Source organism: Medicago sativa, chromosome 3 (genome assembly GCF_051527215.1).
Source record: "Medicago sativa cultivar Bolivia chromosome 3, Bolivia_mono, whole genome shotgun sequence".
Classification (NCBI taxonomy): Eukaryota; Viridiplantae; Streptophyta; class Magnoliopsida; order Fabales; family Fabaceae; genus Medicago; species Medicago sativa.
Window position 1 is genome coordinate 66,594,326 of NC_140751.1, and position 24,413 is coordinate 66,618,738.

Sequence of the window (24,413 nt, forward strand, 5' to 3'; positions counted from 1 at the left end):
CTTTGATCTATTGAAATATTTTAGATGGCGAGTTTTCTGACTGATTTGGCGAAACCTTATGTGGAGAAATTGATAAATAGGGCAATCGCAGAGTCAAGTTATATGTGTTGTTTCACGTGCATTGCTAATGATTTTGAAGAAGAAAGAGTTGGGTTTGAAAGAGATAGGATAACTGTCAAGGAACTTGTTGATCAAGCAATCAGAAGAGGAGACGGTGTTCAAGATAATGTTCGTTCATGGGAAAAAGAAGCTGATGAGCTCATTCAAGAAGACACCAAAGCAAAACAAAAATGTCTTTTTGGATTTTGTCCCGATTGCATATGGCGATATAGAAGGGGGAAGGATCTGGCAAATAAGAAGGAGAAAATTAAAAAATTAATTGAAACTAGAAAGGATCTTGTAATTGGACTCCCTGCTCATCTTCCAGATGTTGAACGTTATTCATCCAAACACTATATTTCTTTTGAAAGTAGGGAATTCAAATACAAAGAGCTTTTAGATGCTCTGAAAGATGACAACAATTATATAACCGGGTTGCAAGGGATGGGGGGCACAGGAAAAACTACATTGGCCAAAGAAGTGGGTAAGGAACTTAAGCAATCCAACCAATTTACTTACGTCATCGATACAACAGTGTCATTGTCTCCTGATATCAGAAAGATTCAAGATGATATTGCTGGACCCTTGGGATTGAAATTTGACGACTGTAGTGAATCAGACCGACCCAAAAAACTATGGAGTAGATTAACCAATGAAGGTAAGATTGATCAAACCAAGGAAAAGAAAATTCTTCTGATATTGGATGATGTGTGGGATGTTATCGATTTTGATAAAATAGGGATTCCTGACAATCACAAAGGCTGTAGAATTCTTGTAACCACCCGTAGTCTCTTAGTGTGCAACAGATTAGGATGCAGTAAGACAATTCAACTGGAGCTCTTATCTGATGAAGAGGCATGGACCATGTTCCAAAGGCATGCTGGTCTAAGTGAAATGTCACCTAAAATTTTGCTCGACAAGGGCTGTAAAATTGCAAATGAATGCAAAGGATTACCAATTGCAATTGCTGTTATCGCCAGTAATTTAAAGGGCATACAACACCCGGAAGAGTGGGATTGGGCCTTAAAATCCTTGCAGAAACCCATGCACGGCGTTGATGATGAACTTGTTAAAATTTATAAACTCTTGCAAGTTAGCTATGATTATATGAAGAATGAGAAGGCCAAGAGACTATTGCTTTTGTGTTCTGTATTTCGAGAAGATGAACAAATTCCTACCGAAAGGTTAACCAGACTTGGCATCGGAGGAGACCTTTTTGGAGAAGATTATGTCAACTACGAATATGCTCGAACTCAAGTTGTTATATCCAAAAATAAACTCCTAGATTCTTGTTTGCTGTTGGAGGCCGATCAAAACAGAGTGAAAATGCATGACTTGGTTCGTGATGCAGCCCAATGGATAGCGAACAAAAAGATTCAAACAGTGAAGTTGTATGATAAAAATCAAAAGGCAATGGTTGAAAGGGAGGCAAATATTAAATATTTGTTATGTGAAGGCAAGCTTAAGGATGTGTTTTCCTTTAAGCTTGATGGTTCCAAGCTTGAGATTCTAATTGTCATTGTGCATAAGGATGAAGATTGTCAGAATGTGAAAATCGAAGTCCCAAACTCATTTTTTGAAAATATTACAGGCCTTAGAGTTTTTCATTTAATCCATCATGCATATTCTAAACTAGATCTATCATTACCTCATTGAATTCAGTCATTGAAGAATATTCGATCTCTTCTCTTTACATGTGTCAATTTGGGTGACATCTCTATTTTAGGAAACCTGCAAAGCCTTGAGACTCTTGATTTGGATGGTTGTAAAATTGATGAATTGCCTCATGGAATCACAAAACTAGAGAAACTGAAATTATTGAACTTGAAAGGTTGTAGAATTGAAAGGAATAATCCTTTTGAAGTGATTGAAGGATGCTCATCACTTGAAGAGTTGTATTTCACAGATAGCTTTAATGATTTTTGCAAAGAAATAACTTTCCCTAAATTACGAAGGTTTAATATTGATGAATATTTGAGATCAGTGGACGAATCATCATCAAAGCGTGTGTCTGTTCTATTCAAAGATGAGATTTTCCTATCTGAAACAACACTCAAGTATTGTATGCAAGAAGCAGAGGTTCTTAGACTAAGAAGAATCGAGGGGGAATGGAAAAACATCATACCTGAGATTGTTCCCATGGATCAAGGTATGAATGATATAGTTGAGCTTAGTTTGAGATCCATTTCACAATTACAGTGCCTCATTGATACTAAGCACACTGAATCTCAAGTGTCAAAAGTCTTCTCCAAGTTGGTTGTACTAAATCTTTGGAACCTAGAAAATTTGGAAGAATTGTTCAATGGTCCTCTTTCCTTTGACTCTCTGAACAATTTAGAGAAGCTGTCCATTGAGGTTTGTAAACATTTGAAAAGCTTATTTCAAATAATTGATGATGGCAGGAGTTGTGACTCAATGTTTCAGAAACTGGAAGTTCTTAGTATTAAGAAATGTCCAGAACTTGAATTTGTACTTCCGTTTCTCACAGCTCATGATCTTCCAGCACTAGAATCCATCACAATAGAAAGGTGTGATAAGCTGAAATACATATTTGGCCAAGATGTCCAGCTTGGTTCCCTCAAAGAATTGGAGCATACCGAATTTGATCGACATTTTCCCAGAATGTAATCCTACAATGTCTTTGTCCATTAAGAAGCCATCTTCGATTTCTGGAGATGCTTCCGAGCCACAAGAACAATCAGAACCAATCAAATGCAATATATATTGTTGTGGTAAAAAATATGGGCACAGATTGAGGAGTACCACAAGGACTAAAACCCCATTGGTTTCTAAGGATCAACCGCAGGACAATTTAATGGTAACCCTCTTACCTTCTATTTCTTCTGTGATGTTATTTTTTGTAATTTTTTAATACATACCATTAATCTCTGAACTTCATTTTAGTTCATTATTCTATTGTGAGTGAAAATTGTGACTTTCTCTTATTTATTAATAATATAGTATTATATGTGCATAGGAGTTTTTTGTGGTTGTAAACAACTAATTTTTTTTTTTTACTATTTAAACTTTTATTGTTATGTTTTTATAATAAATTGAAGAATTTAGCCCTCTTATGTTATATTATATAGCAAAACTCATGATTTTATTGACGTAGCCGTTCTTTAGTTTTTTTAAAAATAGACGTATTCTTGTACCGGTACTCGTATCGTACTGGGTATTGCACCCGTACCTATGCAACATAGCTATTGATACAATTTATTATTTGAAAAAAAATATATTTTTAAATTCATTTTATTAGACATCCTATGCTTGAAGATTACTATTAATGTACATTTTTTTATTTGGGTAGAAATAAGAGATTGTTTAACTTCTATTTTTATTTGGATTGGATGACATGATTGCAGAAATCAAATTCATATTGCCTTAATATATGGGAACGTGCTAAATGTCTTTCAATACCATCATATATCTTGTGCAATATTAAAGAGATTACACTGTCGAATATTTCGAAGATGAAATCAGTGTTCATCCTATCCATTGCTCCAAGAATGTTGTTGGAGACTTTGACAATCAGTAAGTGTGATGTATTGAAGCACATTATAATAGACATGGGAGATCCTGACAACACTGTTGGCAATAACTGGGGCACTGTCTTCCCAAATTTAAGAAATGTCAAAGTTGAAGATTGTGAGAAATTGGAATACATAATTGGACAATACACTGATGATCATCAAAACCACACTCAGATTCATCTTCATCTTCCAGTATTGGAGACCTTCGTTCTTCACAATCTGCCAAATTTAGTCAGCATGTGTCCCAAACAATATCACACAACATTTCCACCTTTGAAAGAACTTGAACTCAATAACTGCGGGGACGGTAAAATCATCAAGGTATCCCTATTTTGTATATCTTTGTTGTTTGTGAATCTAAACTTGATGATTTTATGTCATCATATACTTTTAAATGATTTTTTTTATAAAAATTTCCTCCACATAAGTTTCTCTATTTTTGTTACTTATTATATTTTGATGTTTAAAAAGTTTATATTTCATTCATCTTATGCTAAACAAAAATTGTGGAGCAACATTGAATAATGTTCAAATCATGCCTGAAAAAAACATTAAAAAAATTAAAATTCAAAAGATGATTAAACATGTTTGGTTTCATCACAAACTGTTTGTAGGATAATTTTGTAAGAATTGAAAAATGCTGTTTTTTTTATGATGGGGACAAAAAAACAAAACAATAATTTTATGTTAGCTAAAAACATGTTTAATTTTTTTAAACAAGTACATTTTTTAGGGCGTCTCTAATATGAACCTCTTAAATTTGGTTCAAAGGTGGCTTACCATATTTAGTAGACAATGACATTTATACCGATAAAATATGAAGAGGTTCATATTCCTCTGATGTTGGACGGAAGATGGTGTGCGGAATAGAGTGAAAGAAGTCTTCTAAATATGAATAATTTTTAGGTGTGAAAACTAAGTATTTTTTTTGAGGGAAAAAACTAAGTATTATATTACAGGAATTGAATGATGTACAACCACTAATGTGTTTATATAGTAAATTTTAAACTTACTATACTTCAATGAAATGACAAGGAAGAAAATAAAAGCTAACAATAGTTATCTATAAAAGTTGAGCTCTATGAAGTTTAAAGAATTAAAATTTATTCATAATTGACACTAAACTAAATAGATTATCAATATTTTTTTTTAATATCATCTCTCTTTGAACCAAACAAAATAGTTTGGCGTAGTCAAATAATATATTAACGGGCTAGCTACATATAAAAACTATGTTAATTATTCAAGATTTTTTTCTTTTGAGGGTAACCAATGATGCCAATTGTTATGAAGCCCTTCGTCCTAGTCTACATCTTATACGAAAATGTGAATGTGGGGGTTGATTCAATGGAGGAACATATGAAAGAAGAGGATATGATTTTTTATTTTATTTTTTAACGAATGGAGGAAGGATAGCAGATTGAAAAACAAAAGGGTTGGAGTATTGAAAATTAAATAACAATATTAATTAAATTAAATAATGTAGTACTTTCTTTTTGTTCCATTATAATGTAATAATTTAATCCATAGCCTTTTATCATCTCTATTGTACTTACAGGACTTTGTTATTCTTATTTTATGAATTGTGTTTATTTCCCATTCATTTATTGTAGGAATTGAGTGGGAATATTGTGGATCATTTTCTCGCTTTGGAGAGACTCATAGTAAAAAATAACTCCAAAGTAGAAAATATCATTTGTCTGAATGAAATAAATGAACAAAAGCAAATGAACTTAGCTTTGGAAGACATTGATTTGGATGTTTTGCCTATGATGACATGCCTTTTTGTGGGTCCCGAAAATTCATTTTTCCTCCAAAACCTTACAAGAATAAAAATCATGCGATGTGAAAAATTGAAAATTGTTTTCTCCACTTCTATAATAAGGTGTCCACCACAGTTGTATTATATGAGAATTGAAGAGTGCAACGAGTTGAAGCATATTATTGAAGATGATTTGGAGAATAAAAACTCCTCAAATTTTATGTCTACGACAAAGACATGCTTCCCAAAGTTAAACATACTTGTTGTAGAAAAGTGCAACAAGTTGAGATATGTCTTTCCAATTTCCATATGTAAAGACCTTCCTGAGCTATATTATCTGAGAATTGAAGAATGCAAAGAGTTGAAGCATATTATTGATGATGATTTGGAGAATAAAAAATCCTCAAATTTTATGTCTACAACAAAGACATGCTTCCCAAAGCTAAAAAAACTTGTAGTAGTAAAGTGCAACAAGTTGAAAGATGTCTTTCCAATCTCCATATGTAAAGACCTTCCTGTGCTAGAGTGTCTAGTGATAAGAGAAGCAGATGAGCTGGATGAAATATTTGCAAATGAAGGTGATGATCACAAAGTGGAGATTCCAAATCTGAAAGTTGTAATATTTGAAAATCTACCAAGCCTCTATCATGACCAGGGAATTCAATTTCAAGCTGTAAAATATCGTTTCATACAGAATTGTCCAAAACTATCTCTGGCAGCATCAACACCAGACTTCGAAAATGATATTTCTGCTTCAGATTTTGGCTACGGTACAGACTCTATCCAATATATTTTTAAAAACTATTACATGTTGGCCGTAAATAATTACATATCATGCATTAGTATTGTTAAAGGATAAAAACAATTGAATCTTCAAAAGTAGCGATATCACGTATGCATGCATAAGTATTTCTAAAACGTAAGGGATCGTGTAGTGATCTATCGAATAGAAGCTTTAATTTTATGTAAAATTTAATTATTATGTAGATAGATAAACAATATTGTGCATGTTTAAACTTAAAAATGATGATATACAATTGAAAGCGGAAGTTTTTATTTTATTATGCTTGAGTTAATATATAAGGATGTTAATCTCTATAATATTTTGCTGTAGATTGGGAATTGTTTGACTATTGGAAGACTCTGTTTCAACAATTACAAAGAGAGACCAAAGGCCACGATAGTGATAATGAAAATCCTAGTCCACAAACCACGAAAGATTTTGCGGTTGGGATTGAAGTTCAAACAGCATTGGAACACAAGTTGACTTCTCCACAGGTAAATACTAATAAATATTTTGAGGTTAGGATTGAAGTCCAGAAATCCCGTGCTTACCACTTCTGAATCCAATCACAATGACAATATATTTGAATCAAGCATGCTATTCTTTTGTGCAGATAAAAATGAAAGAAACACCAGAGACGGAGCATGAACTTATTGAAAATGTTCCTGATTTAGAAATACCAACAAACTTAAAAGTGATTTCTAGGCCATGTTGAATTCCATTAGATATTTAATTGATGCAATTAATAGCTGAAGATCATTAATGCTTATGTTCTTGTTACAGGAGTTGATGAATGAACAATCAATGGACCAACAACGTTCACTTGGAGAAACTGATACTGCCGTCAAACCTTCTCAGGTAAATCATGTAATATTGTACCACCGCATTCTGCATATAAAGCTAAAAATGAAATACTAAAAGAAATATATTTTATTTCAAGTGCTTCCTAAGAAAAAGGCATTTCCCCTCATTTTTCTTGTATTCTTTTTAACACTTTTTCAATGCAGGAATTTAATTATACTACAATCTTAAACATCCATTTAATTTTAAGCAGGGTATCGAAATAAGTGTTGAAAAAGGAACCACGTCAGCTAATGCCAAGACAATAACAACATCATTAGGTCCATTATCTACTTCTACGCATAAAATATCTTCACAGGTGAGTTTATTTTATATAACAAAGCCTTCAAATTAACATAGTCTTCTGCTTGTAGGTATTGCTGTCATATTTTTCTTTTTGTTATTGTTTAATTGCCATGGAATTGGATTTGTAAAAATCAGTAAAAATTGGAATCTACAGCTTTTAAATTTTGGAAAATTTGGATTTAAGGGTGATGATTTGTCCACTTGAGAAACATGAGGGAAAACTGCTAGAGGCAATCCATTCACTACTCTCTCAGGGAGGTTTAGTCCCTAATCTTTGGTCTTTTTCTCTTTGGCCACAGATATTAAGAAAGTACAAAGATAGATAGGTTTAGTCCATTTTATCCGTAATTCATTCAATGCATGCTTTTGGTTTTTTGTAAGTGTACAAAAGAAAAATCATCGTTCATTATGTCTTGCTTTCCTAAAAGAACCAAAGTTTATGATACCATTAGGAGTCATCAAAATGGAGTCATCAAATTAATTAGAGAAAATAATGCTTTTGGGACAATAAATTAGTGTTATGATACCATTAGGAGTCATCAAAATGGAGTCAACAAATTAATTAGAGAAAATAATGCTTGAATTGATCATCAATTCAAATTTCCAGAAATGGAAGAAACCCACATTCGCTATTTCACAGTATTTCTTTAATTGTACTAAGTTTTAAGGGTCAACACCCTTACATATTGATAATGAGAATGTTATGTGTCCACACTATATGTGTGTAAGTTAGGAAGAGTGTCCACACTGAGGAAATTAATCTATTTAACCCTTATTCTGATCAAGCACAGTAAATTATATTAAAATAAATTAATATTGTAGAAATGAAATGATATAAATGACCTCAATTAGTAAGTTTTTTGAAAGTGTTGAGTTGGATGCAATGTAGTCAGGATTAATATCCTACGTAGGATCAGTCGTCCGGTGAAGGAACGTAAAAACGAGGAACGTAAAACAGTTCGTAAGTAGGATCGGTAGGTTATTGATAGAGTTGAGAGATATAAACGGAATATACAAGAAAAAACAGAGGAACAAAAAAAAACAGAGAAAATAGAGGAAAAACAGAGGACACAGGGAAAACAGTGAAAAACACAGGAAACAGACGTCGAAGCACGGTTGAGGTGCCATGGCACGTAGAATCGTAAGATCCTACGAGCCAGCGCTCGATCCTGGCTACATTGGTTGGATGAATTAAATGTTTATAAGGTATTAACATTAAAAAATTATGAATGGATTATGTGTACATCCGGGAATTTCTTAAGCATCTAAATGGAGAGCTCCATTATGAAGGATGCGTAAGAAACTAATAAAAAACTATTAACTAAATAAGAAACATATGAGGACTAAAATTCTACTTTTAACAAATTTTACATATATGCTGCAACTTATCATTTTTTTCATGATGTAGTGTTTGAAAGAAACAGAGGATCAAAGTATTCAAGGGGGTCCTACGTCCGAAACAAGGAATGAGCCATCTATACAATTAGTTTCTGATCTTGAAGGTTCTCAGGAAACAACTCAGACTAGTAATAATCAAGGTGAAGACTTGTTGGATCAATTTTCTTTTCTTATATGCTACCTCGTAACCCTTTTGATTTCGGATTTACATGTTTAGTTTCTCTAAATGATGATGCTGTCATGAAAATAAGATCAAATAGAGAAGAACAGTTTCCTATGGATGATGATATAACAGTTTCCAAATCTAAACTGTCTCCCAGCATCGAATCTCCTATTGCATCTCAGTTTCCTTCAATTCCTTCTAAAGGTATTTTATAGCTTCATTTTATGTTATGCTCAAATAGCCATCAGTATTCTTTCTTATTTATTTCTATACTTTCAACTATCAACTATTTCAATAAAAACTCAGTTTCAATATTTACATATAATGATGCTAATCCATATAATATTTTGCTATAGATTTTGATTTGTATTTACATATGGAGAGTGTATATCGAAAATTTCAAGCAAAGTGTAAAGGTCACGAAAATGGTAATGAAAATCCAAATGCACAAACCACTAAAGAATTTGCAGCTTGGGTTGAAGCTGAAGCAGCATCAAGGCACACGTTCACTTCTTTAAAGGTCAATACTACTCTATTTATTCATATATGTACTAGTTAATTGTTCGGAGTTTTCTAAGATAATTTTTTTACATCAAGTGCTTCTTACAAATATACTACAACTTATTTACATTTTCATGCTATGCAATTAGTTGGAAGGTTCATCGCCAGAAAACACAGCAGCAACAACATTGTCCACCATTTCAGGAACAAAGAATGAGCCCCCGATACAATTAGATGTTGCTCCTAAACAAAAGGCATTTCCCCTTTTTTGAATTTTTCTCAATGCAGGAATTGAATCATATACTACATTCTTAAACTTCCTTTTAATATTTAGCAGGGTATCAGGGGCGGATGCATGTAGGAGCATTGTGGGACTATAGCTCCACATGCTTTTCCCCTTTTTTTTTTTTTTTTTTTTTTTTTATATACACCCTCCGGTCACTATTATAAGCAAATGTTTACACTTTAGGTTCATTCAACAATTAATGATATATATGGTCTTTGTTGTAGGTCACATACATCATTCAATGAATAAATCTAAAATGCAAACATTTGTTTATAATAGTGACCGGAGGGTATATTAAACAAAAGACAGCTGTGTGTCTCACTCTCACTCTCTTTCATTTTCTATTCCAATTTCCTTCATGTAGGCTGTAACGTAACTAAACAAACACGCCCATTTCTCTCTCAGCTCTCCATCTCTTTCAATCTCAGCTCTCCATCTCTCTTAATTTCAAATTTCTCCTACTTCTCAACTCTCACTTCTCACTCTAAGGTAAGCAATTTCCCCCTCATTCTTCAATTGATTGTTTTAGGTTTTTAAAATTGGGGTTTTAAAATTGTTAGGGTTTCCTTAGTGACATCAATCATTTACTAAGAATGTTTTATATTGATTTTGAGTAGGTATTCGACTAATTAATTGTTACAGATTCATGTTATTACCTTTCGAAATGAATTCGTGTTGTATCATTGTATGCAATGTTAATTTCTAATTAATAAGTGGTATCGCAAGAACACTGTTGTTGGCATCCTTCAAGCAGAACATAGTTACATAGGCTGGCGCCTCTGTTTCGTATCCAAAAATTCATTTTCAATCAATTATATAATCATTTCATCATAAAGAGGTGTATCATATAATGATAAGGTTGTCAATTTGAAATTACATTAAAATATAGCTTCTCAGTTCTCCCGTACACATTTTGCATACTTATATTTGAATGAACATAAGGTAGAAAACTATACTAAGAATTGTTTATGATTACTAGTGATATTCTTGTTACTTGTAACAATGATTGTGTGTTTTACTTTTATAGGATGAAGAAATTTTTTCCCGTGCTTTCTAGAGACAAAGCTAGTTCTTCGGCTAGTCAAGAACCATCAAATACTCGACATTCAAGTGAACCACAAAATGAAGTTACACCTAACTCGGCCAATGAGGGTATTCAAGTTGTTGATTACAATTTGTTGGAAACGGATCCAGGACTTAGGTCTCCAATTTCAAGCTATCATCCTAACATCCAAGATGAGGTACGTAAAGCTTACCTTAAAAAAGGTCGTTATAAACCTAGCAATTTCGTTTACCCTTGGTCTGATCATGGTAGACAAAGACGTAGATTTTGTAAGAATTGGTTTAATTTGTATGATTGGATTGAGTATAGTGAATCTAAGGACCTAGCGTTTTGTTTGTCATGTTTTTTGTTTAAAAATGTGTCTAAAAGTGGTGGGGATCACTATGTGGGGGATGGTTTTGGTGATTGGAGACATGCTCATAGATTGGCTACTCATGCGACTACTTCTTCTCATGTAGATTGTGTAGATATGGGTTTTTCTCTCATGAACCCAAACCAAAGTATTAAGGCTAATTTGTTTAAACAAACTAATCAAATGAATGTCGAATATCGTGTTCGTGTGAACACATCCCTTCTAGCTACTAAATATCTTTTGAGGTGTGGGTTGCCATTTAGAGGAAGTGATGAGGATAAAGACTCTTTATACAAGGGGCCATTTCTTGAGTTGCTGGACACTTTAAAGGAGGGTAATCCAGAGATAGGTACTGTATTAAATTGTGCTCCCGGAAATAACTATATGACTGCCCCTAGCATTCAAAAGGATCTTGCTTCTGCTTGTGCATTTGAAATAACTCAAGAAATTGTATGTGATATGGCGGATGATGTGTTTTCTGTTTTGGTTGATGAATCGGGTGATGTTTCTGGTAAAGAACAAATGGCAGTTGTTGTCCGTTATGTTGATAGTGAAGGTTTGGTAAAAGAAAGATTTCTAGGCATTTCAAAAGTTAAAGAAACAAGCGCTAAGTCACTTAAAGATGCTCTTGTGACATTGTTGTCTATTAATGGCTTGAGTTTGTCTAGCATTAGGGGGCAAGGGTATGACGGAGCTAGCAATATGCAAGGTCGATTTGGTGGTTTGAGAACTTTAATCCAAGATGAGAATCCCTCTGCTTATTATGTGCATTGTTTCGCACATCAACTTCAATTAGCACTTGTTAGTTGTGCTAAGACTCACAAACCTGTTAGTGCTTTTTTTGGTAAAGTCAACATGCTTGTTAATTTCATACGAGCTTCTAACAAGAGACAAGAATTGCTTCGGGACAAACAAGTAGCTCAATTTTCTAAATTGCTTGAGGAGGGCGAGATAGAGACCGGTACCGGATTGAATCAAGAATCAACTATTGCTCGAGCGGGTGACACTCGTTGGGGTTCTCACTTTAGGACTCTCACTAGGTTGATGACTTTGTATGGTGCCATTGTTGGGGTGATTGAAGAAGTGGGGAATGATCCGACATTTGATAAATTTGGTGAAACTGTGCTTTTGCTAGATGTGCTTCAATCATTTGATTTTATCTTCATGTTATATCTGATGGTTGAGATTTTAGGAATTACAAATGATTTGAGTGTAGCACTACAAAGGCGTGATCAAGATCTTTTGAATGCTTTGTCACTTGTCAATGATACAAAAAAACAATTACAAGATATGAGGAATGAGGGGTGGGAAGAACTTATATCTAAGGTTATTCAAGTTTGCAATAAGCATGATATTGATGTGCCCGATATGGATGCACCATATGCCCAAAGGAAGAAAGCTAGACAACTTTCATCAACTTCTATTGTTTCTAATTTGCATCACTTTAAGAATGATTGTTTGTTTAGTGTTTTAGATTTGCAATTGCATGAGCTTAATGCTAGGTTTGGTGAAGAGAATACTGAACTTTTACAGTGTGTTTCATGTTTGAGTCCCGCAAAATCATTTGGAGCTTTTGATGCTAACAAATTATTGAGGATGACCGAGTTTTATCCAAATGATTTTATAGATGTGCCGGAAGTGGTGCTACGTCGTCAACTTAAGAATTATATTACAAATGTTCGATCTGACCCAAAATTTTCTAAGTTGAAAGGGCTTTCAGAACTTTGTGCAAAACTTGTGGAAACAAATAAGTGCAACACATTTGCCATGGTTTATAAACTTTTGAAGTTGGCTTTGCTCCTGCCGGTAGCAACTGCAAGTGTTGAACGTGTTTTTTCAGCTATGAAAGTTGTGAAGAGTAACCTATGTAATAAAATGGGTGATGAATGGCTAAATGACCGTCTTGTAACTTATATAGAAAGAGATGTTTTTTTAACAATTAACAATGATGTTATTTTAGCTCATTTTCAACAGATGGATAGGAGACGATTTTCTTTGTAATGTATTGCACTCTATAGCAGTACCTTCTGTTGTGTTTTGCTGTTGGGAGTGTCCTTTCTCTTTTGGCCTCTTGTATTATACTTCGGCATCATAGGTAGAGGGTTTGGGATTTTGGCGTGCCGCCTATATACGGTGCGCTTTTTGTTGTTTTTTCCTGTTTTCCCGCGAGTGGTGGTGTGTCTTACACCTAACTTGTCGATGAATAAAATTTTTCGTTTCAACAAAAAATAATGTTAATTCTTATTTTTATTATAGTTTGCATTATTGTTTGTTTGAAATTTTAGCTCCACGTATACTTGAAGTCTGGATCCGCCCCTGCAGGGTATCAAGATAAGTTTTGAAGAAGGAACTACATCAACTTATGACAGAACAATAACATCATCAACTCATTCAGTAAGACTATCACAACTTATAGCATGTAACAAGGATCATCACAATTCATATTACGGCCTGATATATTTTATTTGAATTTTCTTTTTTTTAAGCTTTTTATTCACCAAAATTGAAAGTGCAAAGACATCAGTGTGGCTTGATGACACTAAAAATATTATTGATAAGAAATAAAGAAACCGAAATGATAGGACGCAGCACCGAATCAATAAAAAAATCAACAAAATCTAAAGTTAGGGAGACCAAATCTATTACCAAAAATAACATAGCAATGAGTCTCACTAATACTCTGAAAGCCTATGTTAAATAACATAGCAGCACAATTGTTGCCAATTGGAGATAATGATATAATTTGTATATTAATTTCAATTGCTAGGAAGTTGGTGATGGGAAAATATGCAAACCTTCTGTTTCAATTGTCAATAGAAATCCTCCATCCACCAAATATGTTAATATTGGAGACTCTTCGGAAATTATTGGTGAGTTTTATTTTTATTCTTTAAATTTTAAGGTTTCTCCTCCCACCTTGATTTTAGTTTCTTAAATTAAATTATAACACTTCCATGAGAGTAATGAGCTGAATATAAGTGATTAAATGATTTCTTGTAGCAATGGAAGACATTAACAAACTGATCGAGGAGGACCCGCTTCTTGCATTTGAGAAGCTTCTTACCGGAGGGCAAATTTTTTCCATTAGAAGTTTACTTCAAAAATTAAAGACTTTGATGGACTCGTCATCAGACCTTGACCATCTTGTATCTAACCAAGAGTCCAAATTGAAATTTATTTCTCTTCTTCGTGTACTGAATCATCATCAAGGACTCTTACCTTCGAATGTGAAGGAGTTTGTTGAGAATGTGCAGAACTTCTTCAATGACTACATTATCAAACACGCCACTTCTCAACATGTACTCAAGAAGCACCACCAACTTCTTGAATCGAAAACCAATCTCATGCAAAAGCTTTCGAGTGCAAAGAGTACACAAGCCCACATTGACGGTGAATCTTCTACTGCCAATGCTCAGATACACGAACTCTCTTTACAAATGGATAACCTTGAGAAACAACGAGATGATTTGAAGTCAGTAGTGAACAAATGTGATGTTCAGAAGGAGAAGTTGAAGGATGAATGCACTGAATGGGCACGTGAAAGTAAAGAATTACTTTCTGCACTTGTGTCTACGGAGGTCGATGTAGTAGAAGCTGAACTGGTGAGGAATTTGGCAACAGAAGGCTTTGCAAATTTCAAATCTTCGTTTCCTACATTTTAAGAAGGAAAAAACACATAAATAGGTTAGGCCCTCATGATTATCGTTTTTGTTAATGTCATTATGTTTATGTATCCTTAGTGTTGAGCTCTTTTTTCCTTCACCTAGTTTTATCCTATTAGGTTTTACAGGTAAGGTTTTTAATGAGGCAGTTGTATCCCATTGTTATTCCGTTGTGTATTGATAGACCAAGTTCCCAAAAGTGTATCTTATTTTCAATATTGATTTTAAAAATATTATTGGAACGCTCCAGATGATATATGGTTCAATTGAGTGCCAAATAGTTGTTTGTCTTTTTTACCATATGATGCTTTTGAAGGTGAGAAAAACACAAGAATGGGGGGTTGAATTGTGTTTTGAAAAATTCTTCGTTTCTCTAAAAACTGAACACACTGATTAGAAGCTAAGTGATACAGCTTCTGAAGTGATAAACAGAATCTGAATGCAGCGGAATAAAACAGATCGAGAGAGAAGAAGAACGACACAAAACAATTATACAGGTTCCTTCCACAAACCGGAAGTAGTCATGTCCCCCTTGCACTTCTAAGGAGATTTCACTAGAATGTAATATCTGATTACAATTGCTCAAGCACACAGCAAGAGACTTCCCTTGCTCAAGCACACTTTGCAAGAGTCTTCCTATGTTCAAGAACACAATCAAGAGACTTCTATGCTCAAGCACAACTGCAAGAGACTTCTAAACAAACAAAATTACACAGAAAATTGTTTGAGGTTGAGCACTTGATATACAATCAGAGGTGCTCACAATACAAATCAGATACAGACTCAATAACTTAAGAATTTCTAAGATATGAACTTGAAAACAGAAATTCTAAGTAACTTTGAAAGCAGAACAATTTCAGCAGAGTTTTGGCGCTTGTAAATTGTAGTTGAGTCGTATGCCAAACTCTAAGTCTTCACTCCTTTATATAGAGGTGTGAGAGAGACGTTGTGAAATTGCCAGCACATCAAAAGAGTCGTTGTTGAAGCTTGATCTTTCACCAATGATCTTTTGCCTGATTTGATTGTTGTCCTATGAAGAACCAATTTGAAATCCATTCCCATTGTGAAGGAACATCTTTGCAGGCATAACTGTTATTCTGGAGTTGTTTTCTTGTCTTGTAGCGTGGACACAAAACAGAGTAGTGGAGAAGGTGGTTGTACAGTTCGTACAAAGTACAATGTCAACGTTTTTTGAAGATAAGCTTCCAAAGCCTTCAAATCTTCACCAAAATGACCGTTGCAACCATCCACTAGTCTTCTGCAGTGTTTTCGAATCCAATAGACAGCTTTTGAAGTGTTGATCCTTGAATCTTCAGCTTGTGGTGATGATCAGCTTCTGATGAGCTTTAGCTTCTGATGAAGTTGCTTCTGAACTATCCGCTTCTGATGACTTTCAGCTTCTGATGACTTTCAGCTTCTGATGACATCATCATTCTTCAGGCGCGCTTTGTCTTCAGATGCACTTTCGTTTTCAGATGCACTTCTTTTCAGATGCTTTCAAGCTTTCTTTTCTTGATTCCTTAGCTCTCTTTTTGTTCTTCAGAACCTTTATATGATGTAAATTTTTAACTATGGTCATGTACACTTGAACAAATATTAGCTAGTCCAATTTACAATTTTTAATACCTTGTTATCATCAAAACTCTTTAAGGTTCATTGTTAAACACATTTTGTTCCAACAACTTTTACACTCAATTTTTTTTTTTTTAAGTAGAAAGATATATACCCGCGCAACGCACGGTGGGATTGTAAAATTGAAATAACTTTTGGGCAAAATCAAATTGAAAATAGTTTTGCTAAAATTAAAATATAGAGGTGAACAACCATTTAGTAAAGAAAATAACTTGCCATCACCTAACCACTCTATCACAAAAACCAAGCCTCAAAGCTCTTTTATGTACATCAAAAAACCTTTCATAGAATTTATAGATTTCCCCTTCAAAAATATGTCTGGAATTCTTTCTCCAAATTAAACATCCTGGGTTGCAGAAAAATAAAATAAAGACATAGTTGTTGGGTTACTCAATTTATTCAAGAATGAAAACCAACACAACTTGATTTAAATCAGTGCAAGAAAATGTAAACATGGCTACCATTTGGATATGGAAAAACGAAAGAAATATGTAAACGTCGCTATCATACCTCCTTAAAAAAGAGTCTTCCATACATTAGAAAATGTTCAAAGATACAATTAATATTGTTTTACACATGGTTTTCTTTAACGCACAAAGGATGTTTGTTAGAAATCTATATACTTGATTGAATCAATTTTAATAATGTAGGCAACATTGAACAGAAGTGGCTATTATTATCTCAGTAGTGGATGCTTCATTCAGGTTTTCAGATGAAATCTAGTTTGTAAACCGTAGTTATAAAGAAAGTTAAGGAGACTTATCCTTTTTATTCAATCACAGTCCAATGGGAATATATTATTACACGATCAAAATATGATATGAAGTGAAGCATTCCAATATTACACATTTTGTGTTAATTAAAATTGTTGAATAAAAACCTATACCTGTGCAGCATAGTGTATTTAAATATAACTTATGTGGATTTGAATTAATTAAGTAGGATTCTAAAATTATAGATAATACTAGCATATAAACTCTTTTTCTTTTTTTTTATTGTTTAGTTTTGCATTATTTCTTCACAAAAGTTGTTGTGCAAATTCTAGTGCTGAATGTTTAGATGATTTTTTTTTGTTAAGAATACAATATGAATTATTCTAATAAAAAGGAAACGACAATGGTAGAGCTGAGCATATAATTACATAGAAACTGACCTAATCGGTCTCTATGCCAAGGTAAGTACTTAATATTATATTTTCTTAGAGGAAATATTATGTCACTTTTATAAATAAAAAAAATTAAGAAGGTACATAGCCCATCGAAATTGGCACGGGAAGAATCGAACATGAGATCTAGAGAGGAGCACACTAAGGTCCGAGCCAACCAGGCAACCCAAGTTGGTATAATTATTATTATTATCATTATTTGATTTGTTGAGGTAATTGTTATTTGTTTGAGGTTTCTTATTGAAGGTAATTAGTTGAGTTTTTCTATTTTAATTTGTTGTGTTGAATTGTGTCAGAATAGGAAACTATGTGTAACATTATTGCGAGGCTTGTGTGCTATGAAGTATTGATACAAACACCAAACACCGGAAATAACATGTAAACATCGATAATGATGGGTTATGTTACAAGCCACCATTTGGTGGTGTCTTTTATCAAGTCACACCTTAAGGTGTGATTTTTACTTTTTAGTTATAACTTTGATAAAAGACACCTTCCTAAAAGTAAGTTGGTGTCTTTTCGCAAATGCTCATAGAGTAACTTGATAAAAGACACCTTCATAAAAGGTGTCTTCTATCATAACCCGATAATGATTTAAGAAAATAAAGGTGATTGTATATAATCACAAGTGACGGTGTCGTGTCGGACCCAAACACATGTCAGACATTAAGACCAAGTACAATCTGAAGTGTTGGTGTTATTAGATATAGTGAAATCAATCCTAGTTGAATAAACTAGGTGATTCTAAAATTATAGATGTTTTTCTATGCTTTATGGCTTGTGTGCATAAGTTGGGGTTATGGTCAAACATATCAATGTTCAAGTCAGGAATATCTGATGTTGAAGTTATGGTTTTCTATGCTTTGTATGTATTCAATATTCAAAGTACTGTGTTTGACTTTGTGGTAGTGAAAACTTAATCAAAATTGATAACTTAAGCATGCATAGTACCACAAGAGATAGGTATTACCAAGAATAACATGGATAAGTGAGATTATGATTACTAAAGATTTTGAAATAATAGTATGAGGATGACTGAAATGCATAGTATGATAATTGTGATAACTATAATTCTCTTTTAACCTTGCTATGTCTCTGCCTGCTAAAAACTATTTTTTATTTTCCTTCTCAGAACTTTTGAAAGGGCTAAGTATAAGGTTCTGTTCTATATAAAAGTATATAATCTATAATTCTACAACAATAACAATATCTAAAAATTAAGACCTGAATTTATTGAAGACTTAACAATATCTAACTGTATCTGACTCTAAGCCTTATGCCTGAATATTGAACTTCATTAGATTCCCTGAATATTGGATTGGATGAGCTGACATTGAACTTTATTTTGGTTCCCTGAATTGTTGAACACCATCATTGTCACAATCCTGCTGTATGGATTTTCATAAACAAAACTCGTAATTTGCCCTGCTTGTTCGTTATTATTATTGTAAAACCATTGGTGTTCTCTGAGTGTTTCCTTTGCACTCCTTGTGTTGGGATCTCTTTTTATGTATATAAATTTCATTTTTGCTTGTTTAGAAAAACAAAACAAAATTATTTACCTAAAAATAAACACTCAAATTTCATCCCATAAAACATACAAATATTCTTTTTCTAATAACATGTTTTCTTTCATTTTTTTTTCTCTCAAATTATTTGTCCCTTTTATAATACAAATAAACTATTTTTCCCACTAACATACCATTATTTATTGCATTTCAAATTAACTATAATTAATAAGGGTGTTATTTTCTTTTTTGGTCTTAGATGAAGTGGTAAACCACTGAAATTAAACTCACATACAACTGTGAGGTCCAGGGTTCGAACCCGGGTCATGACGTCCGCCCTTGCAATTTTGCCATTTGTCAGACTTAATAAGGGTGTTTTAATAAATAATACATATTTTGTCATTAAAATTGACACTATTAATCATTTACTTTTTTTGAAATGATTAATCATTTATTTAATAACCGTGTAAAACTCAAATATGAGAGTTAATGTTAGGCCATCTACAATGATGAGTGCTTCACCTATTTAGCAGTATATTAAATAGACACCTCCATTGTGAAGTATAATATTTGAGTGCCTATGGAGAAGAGTGGTTATGGAAGCACTCTTTCTCTCTCTTCACTTTTTGTGGATCCCATTTAATAAATCATAATAAAATAAATAAAATTTTGTTGAAATGTAATGATATAAAATTATTTGTGGGACCTATTTAATAATTTCTTTTGTGATGCTGGATTGAAGAAAATTGGTGATTATTAAGTACTATTGTAAAATGAGTGATGTGGACAAAAATAACTCATTTAAACACTCAAATTGGGTGCTCTATTGTGGATGGTTAGGGAGTAAAAACTTGTTTGGATGAGTTACTTTATTAAAGCTCAGTATTTCATTTTTCAATTATTGCATCATTTTGTAATCTGTTAATAATTCCATAAAGGCATGTGCCACCAACCAAATATTTTCTTGCCCGACCACAATTTAGTAACAATGTTCTTCAAACCAAATCATGACCGTTGGTTGGTTTTCTTTATACTGGAAATGAATGGATTATTACAAATGTGAAAGTGAGATCAATTATTGAAGCTTTATATCAACAAGGAAGATTATAAATAATGGAAACTTTACTTTATATTAGCTGTAAATTAAGATTCTCGATAAAAAAAAAATTGAGAGAAAAGATTCTCGATAATGGAAACTTTACTTTATACTAATAATTAAATACTGTCCGTTCTTTTTCTTTTGGACCATAAACTTTTCTTTAAACTAATGAGAACTTGAAATGCAGTCAGCACTACCTTATTCTTGTAATGCTAGCTACTACAGACTGCAGAAAGATCAGGAAGATTGTTCATGAAACTTGATTATCCACTGAAAGTGCTGTCAATAAGGTAAATAACAATCATATGGTTTTATTTTAATCATAATCAGTGGATATTTAGTTCATTGTTTAATGGTACCAAAGTTTGAAAATTTGATATTGAGGGTTGATAAATCAACTTGAGTTTGATGTTTTTGTATGATTTTTTTTTGCTCTAGCCAGTAGCCATATTAATTTTGCTTGTCAAAGTAAAGCTTAAACTTGAAGCCTTTTTCCAAATCAAAATCCTCAAAAAATGTTGTAAGTAGTCAATTTAACCATGTGGTCCTATCTGAAAATAAATGATATTAAAGGATTACTTATTAAGTTGCAACTCTACGAGGTCCTATCTGAAAATGTTACCTTATTAGTTGCAGGATACCATATACATTAACAGTTTAAAGGGTGTAAAATGCATAGATTGAATCTATAAATTTAATTGCATCTCCAACTTTTGTTTGCTGCAGAACATGAATTGCAGTGAATATTACTCCTAATTCTCTAGATTCTAGCTGCTTCCTGCTGCCGAGAAAGGAATAGATTGTTCAAAAGGATGTGCTTAAATTAGTAACACCATTGAGGTAGAAAACAATCTCATGGTTATTTTTCTTTTGTTACTTTCTCAGATTTTCTATTTGTATATGATTTCCATTTTCGGTTTGTGCTACAATTTTCTATATGATTAACTTGCATATCATTTTCAAAGATAAATTTGGTAATTAGAAATTTCATAAAAGGATCTTGAACATAAATATTGGATGGAATTCTTGTTTGAAAAGTGGGTCGTCAACTTCAATTTTTGAAATAAACAGAATCGGGATGAGGAAAATCTTACTACAGAAAAAAGAGCATGAATGATATACTCAGAGAACGAGATTCGATATCAACCATGTTATTTTCCCATTACACAATATTATACATAGATGCCTAACTTTGATCTATTGACATTTATTTAGATGGCGAGTTTCCTGACTGATTTGGTGAAGCCGTATGTGGAGAAATTAATAAATGGGGCGATAGCAGAATCAAGTTATATATGTTGCTTCACGTGCATTGCTAAGGATTTTGAAGAAGAAAAGGCTAGGTTGGAAAAAGAAAGGTCAACTGTCAAGCAACGTGTTGATGTGGCAACCAGTAGAGGAGAAGATGTTCAAGTTAATGCTCTTTCTTGGGAAGAAGAAGCTGATAATCTCATTCAAGAAGACACGAAAACAAAACAAAGATGTCTTTTTGGATTTTGTCCCCATATCATATGGCGATATAAAAGAGGAAAGGAACTGACAAATAAGAAGGAGCAAATGAAAAGATTAATTGAAACTGGAAATCAACTTTCAATTGGACTCCCTGCTCGTCTTCCAGATGTTGAACGTTATTCATCCCAACACTATATTCCTTTTAAAAGTAGAGAATCCAAATACAAAGAGCTTTTGGATGCATTGAAAGATGACAACAATTATGTAATCGGATTGAAAGGGATGGGGGGCACAGGAAAAACTACATTGGCCAAAGAAGTTGGTAAGGAACTTAAGCGGTCCAATCAATTTACTCAAATCATCGACACGACAGTGTCATTTTCTCCTGATATCAAAAAGATTCAGGATGATATTGCTGGACCCTTGGGATTGAAATTTGATGACTGTAACGAATCGGACAGACCCAAAAAACTATGGAGCAGATTAACCAATGGTGAGAAGATTCTTCTAATACTGGATGATGTGTGGGGAGATATCAATTTTGTTGAAATAGGGATTCCAGATAGTGACAATCATTAAGGATGTAGTATTCTTGTAACCACTCGCAATCACTTGGTGTGCAACAGATTAGGATGCAGTAAGACAATTCAACTGGATCTCTTATCTGAAGAGGACGCATGGATAATGTTCAAAAGGCATTCTGGTCTAAGTGAAATTTCAACTAAAAATTTGCTTGACAAGGGCCGTAAAATTGCAAATGAATGCAAAAGGTTACCAATTGCAATTGCTGCTATCGCCAGTAGTTTGAATGGCATACAACGTCCGGAAGAGTGGGAATGGGCCTTAAAATTCTTGAAGAAACATACGCCAATGCCTGATGTTGATGATGATCTATATAAAATTTATAAATGCTTGAAGTTTAGCTATGATTATATGAAGAATGAGAAGGCGACGAAACTGTTCCTATTGTGTTCTGTATTTCAAGAAGATGAAAAAATACCTACCGAAAGGTTAACCAGACTTGGCATCGGAGGAGGCCTTTTTGGGGACGATTTTGTCAGCTACGAAGATGCTCGAACTCAAGTTGTTATATCCAAAAATAAACTCCTAGATTCTTGTTTGTTGTTGGAGGCCGATCAAAACAGAGTGAAAATGCATGACCTGGTTCGTGATGCAGCCCAATGGATAGCGAACAAAAAGATTCAAACGGTGAAGTTGCATGATAAAAATCAAAAGGCAGTCGTTGAAAGGGAGACAAATATTAAATATTTGTTATGTGAAGGCAAGCTTAAGGATGTGTTTTCCTTTAAGCTTGATGGTTCCAAGCTTGAGATTCTAATTGTCAATGTGCATAAGGATGAAGATTGTCACAATGTGAAAATCGAAGTCCTGAACTCATTTTTTGAAAATCTTAAGGGCCTTCTAGTTTTTCATTTAATCCATGATGTTCATTATTCTAGAGTAGCTCTATCATTACCTCATTCAATTCAGTCATTGAAGAATATTCGATCTCTTCTCTTTACACGTGTCAATTTGGGTGACATCTCTATTTTGGGAAACCTGCAAAGTCTTGAGACACTTGATTTGGATTATTGTAAAATTGATGAATTGCCTCATGGTATCACAAAACTAGAGAAATTTCGATTGTTGAAATTGGAATGTTGTAGAATTGCAAGGAATAATCCTTTTGAAGTGGTTGAAGGATGCTCATCACTTGAAGAGTTGTATTTCACAGGTAGCTTTAATGATTTTTGCAAAGAAATAATTTTCCCTAAATTACGAAGGTTTAATATTGATGAATATTCGAGTTCAGTGGACGAATCATCATCAAAGTGTGTGTCTGTTCTATTCGAAGATAAGTTTTTCCTATCTGAAACAACACTCAAGTATTGTATGCAAGAAGCAGAGGTTCTTAGACTAAGAAGAATCGAGGGGGAATGGAAAAACATCATACCTGAGATTGTTCCCATGGATCAAGGTATGAATCATATAGTTGAGCTTCGTTTGAGATCCATTTCACAATTACAGTCCCTCATTGACACTAAGCACACAGAATCTCAAGTGTCAAAAGTCTTCTCCAGAATGTAATCCTACAATGTCTTTGTCCATTAAGAAGCCATCTTCCATTTCTGGAGATGTTTCCGAGCCACAAGAACAATCAGAACCAATCAAATGCAATATATATTGTTGTGGTAAAAAATATGGGCACAGATTGAGGAGTACCACAAGGACTAAAACCCCATTGATTTCTAAGGATCAACCGCAGGACAATTTAATGGTAACCCTCTTACCTTCTATTTCTTCTGTGATGTTATGGTACTTCATTTTAGTTCATTATTCTATTGTGAGTGAAAATTGTGACTTTCTCTTATTTATTAATAATATAGTATTATATGTGCATAGGAGTTTTTTGTGGTTGTAAACAACTAAATTTTTTTTACTATTTAAACTTTTATTGTTATGTTTTTATAATAAATTGAAGAATTTAGCCCTCTCATGTTATATTATATAGCAAAACTCATGATTTTACTGACGTAGCCGTTCTTTAGTTTTTTTAAATATAGACGTATTCTTGTACCAGTACTCATATCGTACTGGGTACTGCACCCGTACCTATGCAACATAGGTATTGATACAATTTATTATTTGAAAAAAAAATATTTTTAAATTCATTTTATTAGACATCCTATGCTTGAAGATTAATATTAGTGTACATTTTTTATTTGGGTAGAAATAAGAGATTGTTTAACTTCTATTTTTATTTGGATTGGATGACATGATTGCAGAAATCAAATTCATATTGCCTTA

The 24,413-nt window shown here is 33.3% G+C and overlaps 2 protein-coding genes and 1 pseudogene across 5 annotated transcripts in view; all 3 read left to right on the plus strand.

Annotated features, from left to right (window-relative positions):
• The window catches only part of LOC146939334 (uncharacterized), a 34,875-nt pseudogene that overhangs the window by 1,615 nt on the left and 8,847 nt on the right, over positions 1–24,413 (plus strand). The window contains exons 4-5 of the transcript XR_015033001.1: positions 25–2,917; positions 3,465–3,953. The product of XR_015033001.1 is annotated as an uncharacterized LOC146939334 (transcript). The remainder of the gene's footprint in view (positions 1–24; positions 2,918–3,464; positions 3,954–24,413) is intronic.
• On the plus strand, positions 9,373–13,316 carry LOC146939335 (uncharacterized). The gene is made up of 4 exons (XM_085757420.1): positions 9,373–9,405; positions 9,536–9,640; positions 10,037–10,161; positions 10,700–13,316. The coding sequence occupies exon 4, from the start codon at positions 10,701–10,703 to the stop codon at positions 13,086–13,088; it is 2,388 nt and encodes a 795-aa protein (XP_085613546.1). The 5' UTR covers positions 9,373–9,405; positions 9,536–9,640; positions 10,037–10,161; position 10,700; the 3' UTR covers positions 13,089–13,316.
• Positions 20,306–23,819, plus strand: LOC146939336 (disease resistance protein At4g27190-like). Of its 3 annotated transcripts, XM_085757421.1 has the most exons (3): positions 20,306–20,443; positions 20,880–20,993; positions 21,369–23,819. In XM_085757421.1, the coding sequence occupies exon 3, from the start codon at positions 22,290–22,292 to the stop codon at positions 23,691–23,693; it is 1,404 nt and encodes a 467-aa protein (XP_085613547.1). In that variant the 5' UTR covers positions 20,306–20,443; positions 20,880–20,993; positions 21,369–22,289; the 3' UTR covers positions 23,694–23,819. The 3 variants fall into 3 exon arrangements, with proteins under 3 accessions (XP_085613547.1, XP_085613549.1, XP_085613548.1); XM_085757423.1 differs by lacking the exon at positions 20,880–20,993 and having other exon boundaries at positions 20,318–20,443; XM_085757422.1 differs by lacking the exon at positions 20,306–20,443 and having other exon boundaries at positions 20,854–20,993.

Coding starts and splice junctions, on each gene's coding strand:
- LOC146939336 (XM_085757421.1), top strand. CDS start 22,290: ATGTTCAAAAGGCATTCTGGTCTAAGTGAAATTTCAACTAAAAATTTG.
- LOC146939335 (XM_085757420.1), top strand. CDS start 10,701: ATGAAGAAATTTTTTCCCGTGCTTTCTAGAGACAAAGCTAGTTCTTCG.